At 36.6% G+C, this 13,400-nt stretch overlaps 1 protein-coding gene across 1 annotated transcript in view; it reads left to right on the top strand.

Moving 5' to 3' along the window:
- The window catches only part of LOC106055505 (metalloprotease TIKI1-like), a 37,067-nt gene that overhangs the window by 13,356 nt on the left and 10,311 nt on the right, over positions 1–13,400 (top strand). The window contains exons 2-5 of the mRNA XM_056029543.1: positions 1,417–1,631; positions 5,471–5,678; positions 6,817–6,966; positions 10,318–10,514. Of these exons, the coding sequence (XP_055885518.1) occupies positions 1,536–1,631; positions 5,471–5,678; positions 6,817–6,966; positions 10,318–10,514 (651 nt within the window). The 5' untranslated portion in view covers positions 1,417–1,535. The remainder of the gene's footprint in view (positions 1–1,416; positions 1,632–5,470; positions 5,679–6,816; positions 6,967–10,317; positions 10,515–13,400) is intronic.

Below are 13,400 nucleotides of genomic sequence, written 5' to 3' on the forward strand. Positions count from 1 at the left end.
TTGCTTTTTCTCTCCCTCCCCTTTAAGGGCCATGGCATAGGAGATTTTCCCTCCTACCTCCTTTGCACCTTCTGTGGGGTTTTGGTCCCGTCTGGGGTTCGCCCTATTTGGACACTGGTTTGACCAGTGCTGATCCTGTCCGCAATGCCAACACTGTTGTCTACGTCCCGGGATGGTCACGAGGACCTTTTTGGTCCTCGGATCGTCCTCATATCGTAACTGAATATAATGGGGGAGTTCAGTCTGTTTGCGGAGTTTGATCCAAGCCGCCCACTTATCTGAGTTGCCTAGCTTGATTGGCTCTGTCTTGGAGCCTTCTTCTGCAAAGGCTCCAAAGATTTCTCCTATCTTTGATTTGTTTATGGTTGGTGCTACCCAGTGAAGGGTAACCCTGATTTTTTCGTCTTCTAAGGTACAGACATCTACCTTGAAGTCCTTATCATTCCCGAATGATTTCCCTAGTATACGGGTTCTCACTCGGGCGGATGTTGGGACCAGGAACCAGACAAAGGGGTTCTCGAAGCGATAGAGAGAACTCACTTCGTCCGGTGTTAGTTTCAGGCACTCTATTAGGCTCGCCATAGTGGCCTTAACAGCCCCTTGGCCTGACAGCTTTAGAAGCAAGGTACCTGGGGCGTGGACAAGTCCACCATCCAGGTCCTTTTTTTCAATAAAAAATGTCTTAACTGACATTTTTACAAGGGTTTATCACAAGTACAGAGACAGAAAAGAGACGATAACTACACTACAAACTACACAGTACTTTACTACACAACCCTCGCGCCGTCCACTCTAAACAGTAACACACAAATATCCGCAGAATCACAAAAAAAAAAACACAGAAACACAAGTAATCCACAGAAATAAATCCTCAAGTGTTAGCTACTTAATCAATCTCTTATTCGAATCCTCAAAAAAAAAAAATAATTCCGCAATAAAAAAAAATGTTCATAAAAATGAAGTTTATAAGATTCCTATTCATTTTAAATTAGGTCTAACTTATAATGCTTTTTTTTTTTTTTTTTTTTAACTTTTTTCTCTTTAAAAAACTGCTTGCATAACTGATTTAAAAAATTAGATTTTTCGCTTTCAGAAAAAAAAAAAAGGAGCCGTTGCATCAGAACTTTGAATGGTCTAAAATATTGTGATGTCGGATTTTCAATATCTTTTCTAATTTACGAGATCTAAACGGGACGGACGGACAAACGGTCAGACGGACCGACATTTCGCACAAAACTAATAGCGTCTTTTCCCCTTTCGGGGGCCGCTAAAAAAACAATAATGATAATAATAATAGAATTGCCCTTCTAGCTATAGCGTGTACTACGATACACACGAAATCGTTTTTACCCCCCCCCCCCCAAAAAAAAAAAAAATACTGGGACGAAAAAAAATGACATCTTATTTTTTTTTTAGGCCAACATCATCGAAAAAGAACTTAAGAACTTTGATGTAGGTATTTGTGTTTGTGTGTGAAGACAACAATTGATCCAATTAACAGCCGGAGACTTGTCTCATGGCTTCCTTCTCACATCATGTTGTCTTGGTGGCTAGTGTCACTTTTTCTGATTGGCATATTTCTGCGTCCATTGCACAGTCATGACAACCTGTCAGCCCATTGTGAAGACCAGGTAACATTTAATTCGTTGTTATTAATATAAATTATTCACTTATTATTATTTATTTCTGGTGTGTCTCTCCGAATCTCGCCTCAGTCCTAGCCAAAACTAATTTGTGTGTGTGTAATGTGATGGGATAGGGGGGCCCGGGTGGGCATACCCAATTGAGCGTTTCCACTCAGCCATCCCAATCTTTCCTGGCACAAAGAGTAAGGTGATAGTAGCACTGATGGATCCACCCCCGGGGGTGGGGGGAGATGCGTTACATATAATCTCCCCCATCCATTCAATAATCTTAACTCTTCTGTATGGCCCCGCGGGAGGGTCGTTTTATTATGTTTTTTTTTGTAAATGATTAGTTAATCATCGAATTTATTTTCTAATATTTTAAACTGATTTATGTTGTGTCGACTCCATTTTCCCAATCTAAAATTGAGAAGACCTACAACAGATTTTGAAATCAAAGAAAAATAGGATATGTAATAATGGAATTTGGTGGTGTCTTGGTATTTTCGTGGTATTTTTAAAAGTTGTATATGAATTCTGATGAATTGGTTCAAGGTCTGCCAGAGATTTGTGTTTAGGTAAAGAAGTCAAAATAACCTTGACATCGAAGGCCTTTAAAGAATGTTAAGTGGCAGCGCGCTGTCTATTCCTAAGGTCACCAGGTCAATCAGGTCACAAATATCCTCTTTATGAAATAAAACACTTTTAATCCTCCAGATCTTGAACAGTTTGAACCACGAGCGGATCCAGAACTTTGGAGGGAGGGGAGCAATTTTGTGATCAAAACCCCAAATCCTTTAATTCTAACCCTATGTATAAACACACACACACGTATAGACCTACACACACACACAGAGTGAGAGAGAGAGAGAGAGAATTAAATTTCAGTTGTAAATAGAGGGGGAGTAAGGGACGTAAAGGGAATTATTTACTTTTCTTAATATATTCTAATTATTTATAGGTTAACCAATTTTTTTTTATATTAAGTCACCCCCTCTCTGATATGTGGGTTGAGGGGGTGGTTGCAAATCTGCCCTCTCTTCGACAGGTTTGTGTGTGTGTGTGGGGAGGCCTTTGAATTTCTTTATTTTGTGTGTGTGTAGACATTGTTTTTAAATTAGTCAAATATCTAAATACTATAAAAATATTGCTATTTTAAACTATTTATTTATTATGTCGCTCCGCCCTTTAATATAATCTCCGGTAATTTGTAAATATGAAATGAAATTGTTGGTACCAGCGTTGATCAACTTTTGTTTTCAGCGTCTTGCAAGAATAGTTCTAGTTCTGTAACAAAACAGTTTCATGCAGACTTATTTAGCAAAATTAATGACTTAAATATGAAGGTATTTTGAAAATATTTGTAAAGAATCCCCCCCCCCTTTTTTTTTTTCTCTAGATCTGCTATTCTCAAGCTGTGTGACTTAGTTTGCTGACGGGTGTTTTTTTTTTCTAGGGCAAAAAATCTGTTGCATTTGCAATGTAGTTAGGGCCTATAAACGCATGTGAATAATTGTTAAGTTAAAACACTATTCAAAAGGTTCTTAGTAATAATACATTTTAATATGTATCTGTCAAACCATTTCTACCTGTTTTGCGAGCGTTAAAACGGTCGAATTTCCACAGCGCATTTAACCATCGTTCAATTGAAGTCTTCTGCTGACCAAAATAGGCCTACTACAAAAGATTTCGCTTAACACGAAGATAAAATTACAATGAATATGTTTACGCTTCGATTGTCAATCACACTGTGTCCCCATCTTACTTTATTTTACTTACTTTGACCTGCCCTTTTAAATAGGAAGGATAGTGAGCTGTAGACGTCAAGAGAATTCGTTTGTGCATCAAAGAATGCAAGAAAACGCTGGCGTATGGAGGTGTGTTTTTGTTAGTGTGTGTGGTCATACATAGGGTTAATGTTTACAATGGGGTTAGTTTTTGGGAAAAAAAAACACTTAACATACACAACATTCTCTGCGCACTAGCGGATCCAGAACATTTAAATGTCCGACAGCGTGGGGACCTACAAATAAAATAAAAAAAAAAATACCCAACACAACAGACGGAATACACTTCAACTAGATTTAGGTCAAGCTAGCGATAGATTTTAACAAATTATCGATCAATTCATTTTTTGTTCTTCGCGCAGTGATACAAAGCAAATTAGCTGGTAAGGTTTAAGAAAAAGTAATTTAAACCTGTTATTGAACATGCTTATCATTAATAAACTACCTTATATAAAAAAACAACACCCTATACAATTTTTTAAAAATATTAGTATTACTCAGTCGCTTTAATTATCAGCATGTTGACCCCTTAATTTCCTTCTATATCTAGGTCAAGAACTCCTTTTATAATTAAAATAACTAAAAGCCATTTTATCCGATCGTACAATTTTAATACCTAAGAGGAGACGACTCAACGGGACAGGTGTTTATTCACAGGACATTATAAATACACAACAGCACTGTCTTCAGCAGAGCTTCTGCATAAGCCGTAATCTTGGGTGGAACTCCGTCAACATTCCTTTCTAGTCGAGTTCTTAGCAGTGCAACGTTCGCAGAACGAAATGTCGGTGCGCATCACAGAGTTACAAATCACAGGGGAAAGTGGGGTAATTTGAGATACTTAACTTAAAAGAGCTATAAAACCTACAGGCTAATTAATACATTTTGACCATTTTTATAAAATGGATTGAGTATATATGAAATAAACTTTCTACTAAAGATCAGATGGATTAAAGTATTACTTTTTGAGTCATAGAAATAAAAATCATTTTTAGTATCCCATATTGACCTCTGTGAATGGGCAATATGGGAAACCATAGCCAATGTCAGAAGACTATAAAAGTACAAACAAAATATAATTCTGCATATCAAGGTAACAAAACAAACATTTTAAAACATCACAAAAAAACTGTATTATTTGTAAATATTTTCTGTTAAGTAGACAATAAAAGAAGTGACTGTAAATTGAACCGTGCACACTGGGGCTGATGAGAAGAAATAATTGTCTTCATTTTAATTAATATTATTGGCTAGTTAAGCTTTTATACGAGGTAATTATTTAGGTTTTTCTTCTGCTTGAATACTCACCACCTAGTATGATCTAGATGTAATATGTGAACAAATAAACATACAAAAAAAACATCGAACCCTAATTTACACAAACTGAAATTACTGTTGTATTCCATATTACCTCCTGGGTAGTACACTGTTTATTACAGACATATCGCTAAATTTAAGCCTCGTTTCCACTTCGCCAAATTGTATAATTCAAACATATAAAAAAAAAAAAACCACAAATGCTCGTATTGCCCACCAACTCATATTATTATATCATAATACGCCACATTCCCCTACAACAATTTCTTATTTATGAATTCGTTTTTGTGGTCAATAAAACGTTTTGAATAGGAGCTTTTTGTTGTCTTTTTGCTCATGCACAAGATGTTCTTACGAAAGAAAGACGTCTATACTCTAGAATAGCATTGGTGAAGGCGCATGGAAATGTCTTTTTGAACAGAGCTTTTTAATTCAATCAATCAATAAAAGGCGCTTTTCGGGAAAACAATATGAAAATTCATACTTAGAAGATGAATGATATGACGTCACCTAATGTGATAATTTAGGCCTAATTGATTGAACATTGGCAACACTTGATTATTACTTAAAAAATGAATCAATCCGATATATAACAGCTATGCAAATACAAAGGGTTTTTTTTGTCCTTGGAAACAACTTTGCGCTCCCCTTGGCAGGTGTTCAGGGTGGGGGGGGGCGCCTCACAGACGCACAAAAGTTACAATAAAATACGTTTACTTTCTATGTCTCTCTTACATTCAGGGTCGCAATTCATTCTTATGGACTATCCAGCGATCACCTCCAGCTTATTTGTTTGGTACTATACATGTACCATATAATAAAGTTTGGCAGTATATTCCTGAAAACAGCAAAGTGGCTTTTAATGAAAGTGACAGTGCCATTTTTGAGTTAGATTTAACAAACCCTAGGACAATGAAAGCTCTGGCAGATTGTCAAATGTTACCTGAAGGTAAGTTTTATAGAATTTGGTAAATTATCTGGCAATAACACCAATAACTTTCTTTTAAGGCTAGACACAGTCATATAGCTTGTGTAATTATGGTCAATGTGCTAAGTCATGATATAAACACAACACAAACACACACAAAGGTTAAATCTAGACATTATGAAGTTGTTATGTGCGAGTTGTGATTAAGACTCCAGCTGGACAAGCCAAAGGGATCTTGCTAATGAAATGTAACTTTATAGGCTTTCAATTTTATCATTGTCCCATATAAAGGGAATTTGTGATATATACTGTAACGAATTTCTCTATCCAGGCTCTCTGCAAACTGCACCACACGACACCACCAACTTAAAGAACTTGACAACTCAGGGCTCCAAAATAACGGAACAGTTTAATGTCCAATAAATTCATCCAATACTGTACAATTAGCTACTCGTAACACAAAATGTACAAATATTTCTCAGTTAACAACCGTACCGCCGTATCAACTCTTACAATGGCCTTTCCCATTCGTCCCGGACTTGCACTGGGTTCAACTGTTCCGAACCGACTTCACACTGGACTGGTTCTTGACTCCGACATCGACTCGTACTTGTGTAGTTGCGAGGTTATGACACACTCGCTCTAATATATGGGCTCTATTTACAACACAGATCCTTCTCGAACCGTCGAAATTCGTCACAGTTGACCGCTTGTCTAGCGCTGGCCTGGGGCAATTTGCTAGTGCTCTCTGCACACACCACTATCTCCATCTGTGTCACCACTAGATTTATTACAATACATTAATATTCATGGAGTATTAGGTTCTTAATAATTAGCCTATAAAGTCTCATGTTATATGTAATCGTGGGATGCGTGGTCGAAAGGCTAAGTACGCTTCAAATTGGCTTGGTTACCTATGAAGGGGGCTCGAGGTTCGACACCCGACTCCAGAAGAGTTGTGTTTACTGAGCGCCTAAAGGCAGCACGGAAAACTTTCTCCCAGATACCCCTTTCCCCCACTGGTCCACAAAAGAGATTGGACCATAGCGCTCTGAGCATGCTATAAGCATGAAAGTTGCGCTATATAAAAGCTATAAATTATTATTATACTTAACCCTAAACTGTATCATAAATACTAGGTCAACTATTTCTTTCTAAGGTGAGAGCTTGTCGGATATACTTCCAAGTGAGCTGCTGTCAAGACTTGAGCATCATTTTCACTTTATCAAATCTATTTTACCATATTGGATTAGCGAAGACCAAAAAAAGAAGGGACTTAACTCTGATTACATCTTTAATACAATTGCAGGTAAGGAAAGGAAGAAAATGGTTTTCGCAATTTGCCGGTAAAATATACTTAAAATAGTCTTATCATATCTTATTCTAGCTATATATTATTATATAACACTAGTCGACCGGCGACGTAGCATACGTCGCTATTTTGCAGGGCCGGCCTTAGGCCACTGCAACCTATGCGACCGCAGTGGGCCCCGCACTTTCATAGTACCCGCGCTAGTTTAAGGTGTATAAATTATTACACCATTTTATAACTTAAAACAGATTTCCCGCGCCCTCCTGTCGATTTATCAGGAGCTCCTGGAAATCTCCCGAAATTGCAAAATATACGAAAAAGTCCTTAAAATATACGGAAATATATAGACAAACGTTGTCATTTTGGGGTGTCACTAAATATGGAAAACACCAATCCAACGCGCGATAAATAAAAAACGGCATTATGCATAAACCGTAATTGTGTAATCTGGTGAAAGAAGCTTCTCGCGCCTCAAACTAATGAAGAATTACTTGAGGTCAACAATTCTCAAAGATAGATTGAAACATTTGGTAATTCATGCTATTGAGCGTGATCTTGTTCTCTTTCCATGACTTCTTGGTCACAATGGTTAAGTCCGCTCTGCTATTTAGTGTTTGTAAAATGTTTAACATGTTTCGGATGTTCCTTCAGAGTTGACGATAGTTTACTTCTTAGTCCAAACCTCCCGCGTGACGAAGGGGACAGGGTTTGACAGTCAGCAGCCATCCGTAGCGATGTGTGAATACCCACTTGTTCTCCTCCCCTCTTGTTTTTTCGTGGGGTTACTATCCACAGAAATAAGAGAGTGATCTTTCCTTTACTTCTTGCTCGTCCAAACTGTTGAGCGAAGAAGAGAATTATATATATATAGATATAGATAATAATAAACATTCAACGCTAGAATTCATTGGAAAAGTTTTTTATTGGAAGATAGTTTGGTAAGGAGGATGAGAACATGAACCGGGAGGCACCAAACGTAGCGACGTCGCCACTTAAAGAGGACCAGTGTGCTCATTCGCATGCTATTTGTAGTAAAGATTTTCATCTATGACGGAGGAACTATAAATAGATTTATTTTTTGGTGTAGGCCTACAGATTAAAGAAAGTGTTGTTGTTTTTTACCTTTAGCACCACCGAAGCACATTTTCTATCGCCTGTAACTTTTTTTTTCATTTTATTTATTTCACCATTGAAGTTCAGCTTAGAGCCCTTGACATGATTTCGTATTCACCTATCCCTTAGTTACTTGGTGCACTTCACTGTCTACACAATATCAGTTGACCATCTTTCTCCATTCTTCTTTGTCTTTTGCCTTGGATAGAATTTCTTTCAATGACAGGCCTGTCCATTCTTTTATGCTGTCTTCCTATCGCTTTCTCTGCTTTTCCTTATTTTTCCTGATACTGTTCCCTGAAGGAAGGTCTTTACTAGCCATGATGCGTGGATACCAATAGATTTAAATGATGAAACTATTAATAAACCCAATCCGTTCTTCCTATCACACATACAAAATGTACATATAAACTACCGAAATAAAAAAAAATACTTTAAAAAAAACTAACTTATATTAAGTGTATCAATTAGTTTAGATCAGTCAGGTAGTAAATTATATAATTAGCATCAGACGACAATCTATAAAGAAGAGTAATTCTTCTTATACAACCAATTCAGTCAAGTACTACTTCTTTCCATTGAAAAGGGGACAAATTTAGCTTATACCACCACTTTAGTCGAATACTAAGATACCAAACAAAGTAATGTATTACTAATAGTTAATAAGATTTTTTAAAATCTATTCTTGTGTTGTCAAGTAAAAGAAATAATTGGGCCAAATTTCAGCTTGATCCGAGAATGGGTGTCGGAGAAATAACGTGTACAAACTTATGGCCAGACAGAGTGAGTTGGTATAAGCTTTGTAAAGATGATTGCAATCACTTTCAATGCAGGACCTTTAAAAATAATACACATGGTCCTCCTGCTTGTCGTCTGTCTGAGTAAGCAAGGTAGAGTTTTTCTAATCACATAACTCTATTAAAAGGCACGAACTGCATATTAGAACTTATTACCAACCTAATATCAAGGCAAACTTCTTCTGCCTGGTCAAAATCTTTTACAAGTTATTTCTCCCACGTCTCATTCTTGGATCAAGTTGAAACTTTGCCGATGACAAACAGATGAATCAATTCACCAATCGTAAACAAACAACATTATGACACGTGCTTCTCTATCTCTTCTATACAAATTACGATCTAATTTTAATCAACAATGGTTATCACGTGACAATTTTTTCCGTTGTTTTATCAATATTATCACGTGACCGTTCGTTTTGGTGAACGAGGTCCATTAAAAAAGTAATCATTTAGTCGTAATTTTGTTTTACATGGAAAATGTGCTAAATCGGCGACGTGGGACCCATGACAATAATCATAATAATGTAGAATTATAAGTACTTGAATAGCTCAGTGGCAAAACACGTTGGCCTACCATCATGGAGGCTTGAGTTTGAATTCCAACTCTAGCAGACCTTTTTTTTTAAATTGCTTTTGAAAATGCAAATAATTATTGCACTGTCACTCAATATACGCGAGATATTTTTAAAAGTATTTTTACAAAGCTTATACCAACTCACTCTGTCTGTCTGTCTATCTGTCTGTCAGGCAAAAACTTTGTACAGTTATTTCTCCCACTCCCAACCTTGGATCAAGTTGAGATAAACCAAGAATCAATTAAAAAAAATTAATTAACTATCTGTTGATAATTATTTATTTTGTTTGGTTTCGAACAAGAGAAAAAAAATTGTACTTGACGGATGTGGTGGTATAAGTTGAATTAGTCCCCTCGAGGAAGCTTGAATCCTGAGTTCGAATAACGTCGTACAACTATAAATATGCTTCCATATTCACCCATCTACCCCCTTCTTTCCCCTTCCCCTTGCCCAACTGGTCCAGACAAGTGATAGGATCAGGGCGCATTGGGAAAGCTAAAAGCATGAAATTGCGCTAAACAAAAACAATCGGTAAAAATATTTCTATTCGCAAAGATGTGTAATTGTTAGTCTAGATACATTACACATGTATTTACATGACTGATCCAAACTAACTGATATAGATAGGCTACATTTAGTATAAGCTTTTTTTTTTAAAAAAAAAAGCTTTTTTTCTTTTTGTTCTTAAAAAAAATGCAGCGCATATTGTTCTTTAAATCGTATCAATTACAATACTTTAAAATCTTGATTTAAAAAAATGGATTATTTATATGAAAATTTTTATTGAATTTGAGTAAAACCGATAGCAGCTTTGTCTCTAAGGGACTGCTAGATCTATTACAATTATTTTGTTCTTGCTTCAGGTAATTGGCACAAAAAACGACCAGTGTGGATAATGCTTTTGGTCAATGCACTAACTAAAACAGAAGTGCAGTCAAGAGAAATACCTGTTCTTGACTTATTTCTTGCCCAGCAAGCAGAGAAAGATGGCAAGATGACCGGAGCAGTTGAGAAAGTTGAAGAGCAGTGTGTACCGCTCAACCAACTCAATCTGTCACAAGTAGGTTATTAATTTTACCTCCCCTCCCCCATGGCCCTAACCTATCATCTTATACCTTACAGGTATGTTCAATATTTTAAAGGTATGATATCAACTATAAAACTGAGCGACAAACCACACATGAGTCATCTGTTTGATAAGCAATGCAGGTAAAAAAGCTAAATCCTGCCTATCACCATGATAGGGCGAAAACGTTACAAAAGTGATTGTATTGGCCGGCTGATGTTATTATTATTAATACATTGTTAATACTCCGTAACATTGTTATTTGCCGGAAGTAGTAATGGATATAAACACTCCACTACCTATAAAATACTACCAATTGCATGCGTCTCAAATCGCCTCTGACAAGCACTCCTGGCCTTTCCGCGTGGCTTAGATATTGGGTCATGCGGATTTTTATCACTGACAGGAGAAGGGGCAAAGACAGTAACTGGCGCCTTCACGAGTAAGCCTCGGTCAGAAGGGGCTCATTACCCTTTGACTAGCCACCTGAATTCAAAACTCTCCTGCCTTGCAGCTATATCTAAACATGGGAAAGGATTCGGAAGATTACCCTGAGGGAAAACCAGGAGCCGGCGACCTTTAGGCAGCTTGCATGACACAATACTACATCCTGGCGGAGCCTGCGACGCCGTTGATCCCAAACTGTATCGGCATATCAGATCCATGAAGGTGTGGGGGGGGGGTGCTCCTGTGTGGGCGACATCGTAGGGACCATTGCTAATGCCCAAGCATTCATCTCACAGGTATTTAATGAACTAATTATGATTCAGAGTGAGCCTGGCCTAAGGGATGTTATTAAATGATAATCTAAATGATGGTTGATCTATGGACAAAAGGGTTGGTATATGGCCAATCTCGTATTTATACCCTCTGGAAGAAGTCTTTCCCTTTGGTCATGTCTAAAAGGCATTTGGCTTCATCTTCATATTGTGACCATGCTCTGTAGTGACTCTATAGCTGCGCACCAGCGCACGAGGATGGACTAAATGAATGGGGAGAGAGGAAGAGGAAGTGCGAGAAGATTGAGATGGTTCTTGTTCTGGTGATCTATTTGGATTAAACTTTGTATTGTCTTTGTTCCCATACCTCGTCGAGTTGCCTCCTTTAAATGTTGTAACAATATAATACCCCCCCCCCCCCAAATTTATACAACTTAACACTGACAAGTATTTTTGTTTTAAGTGTATGATTAAGGCAACTGTCTTTGATTCCGAAGATTAAGGAGAGTGCACTATTTCAGGTGACCACATCAGATTCAGACAAAGCATTGTACGCTTATGGTCTATTGTAGTCTTTTTTCAAAGCTTATATCAATTTACTCTGTCTTTTTAGTGAAATGTTTTTAAACGTTATTTCTTCGACACCCAATCTCGGATCTAATTGAAATTTCGTACAATTATTTCTTTTACCTGACAACACAAGAATCAATAAAAAAAATTAACCGATTAGTTAACTAAGTATTGGTAATTAATAATTTTGTTTGGTATCTCGAACAAGGGAAAGAAATTGTACTTGACTGAAGTGGTGGTATACGCTGAATTAGTCTCCTTTAAAGGTCGCCGCTTTAAAGTAAGTTTGTGACAAACAGTAGCTATCTATACAATCTTCTATTTTCATTGGCACCTCACTATCAGAGTGGTCAGTCTGTCAGCTTTGGGAGGCTTGAGCCATGAGTTCGAATTCAGGTCGTTCCCTTTTATTTTATTTTTTAAATAAAGGATTTTAAAAAGTTGATATGGTAAAATTTTCCCAGAAATTCCATTCTTTCTCCCCCCCCTCCCCCATTTTCCCAACTGGACTTATCATTGGGGTGTATGTGCATGTGAATGCAAAATACATTCTTTCTTTAAAAAAAAAATAATTGTATTCGGTAAATTATTAATAGCTTATATAATTGATGCATTAAATAGTAATATAATTAATATTATATATATATATATATATTTATAACTTTATTTTTGTGAAAAATACAAAACTACATGCATAAATTTTATTAAAAAATTTAAAGAAATTATATCCCCTTCGTACTTTTTGCCTCTCCTTTTTATGCTATTAATAGAAATTAGTTTTGAAAATTGAGTAGGCCTATTTTGTATGAAAAAAAAAATATTAATTATAAAATGGTTTTCTTACAGAAAATAAAAAGTAGCCGTTAGGCATAAACTTGCAAACAGCAAAATCTAATGAAATTGGAATGTCAATACCTTTTCTTGTTTTTTGAGATCTAAACGTGACGAATAGACAGATCACACAAAATAGCAGCTTTTCCCTTATAGTCGGACTGCTATCTGCTGATAACATCTGATTCGATTCATTAGAATAACACCATTAGTAAAATTCATCCAGAACCACTAGCGGATCAAGAACTTTGGAGTTCGCCCCCCCCCCCCCCCAAAAGCGTTTTCTTGCATTTTTCACTGGAGAAACGCATTCTCCTGACATCTACAGCTCATTATGATCAGTGGGGTTCTGGGCGAAGCCCCGACGCCAAAAGCATTTTCTTGCATTCTTCACTGAAGAAACGCATTCTCCTGACATAAAACTCATTATTCATTCTATTTAAAAATGACTTTGTGAATAATGTTGTACTTGAAAAATATTCTTATATGAATTTATAGGCCCTTAATGCATTGCAAATAAAACCAATTTGTTCGTTGAAAAGATAAGTTACCCCACATATTTAGATTAAGGCTTTGAGGATTGCCGCCGAAAAACAAATTATTCGATAAATAATACTCAATAAAATTCAAGTATAAATTGTAAGTTATAGTCCCAAATTTATTTAACTAGAAAAATATCAGATTGAGTAAAGGTTGGAAAAGATTATTTTTGGTTTAGAACTCATCTCGTTCGTGACTCTTATACTGAAAAATGTCGTTT

Source organism: Biomphalaria glabrata, chromosome 5 (genome assembly GCF_947242115.1).
Source record: "Biomphalaria glabrata chromosome 5, xgBioGlab47.1, whole genome shotgun sequence".
In the NCBI taxonomy this organism is placed as follows: Eukaryota; Metazoa; Mollusca; class Gastropoda; family Planorbidae; genus Biomphalaria; species Biomphalaria glabrata.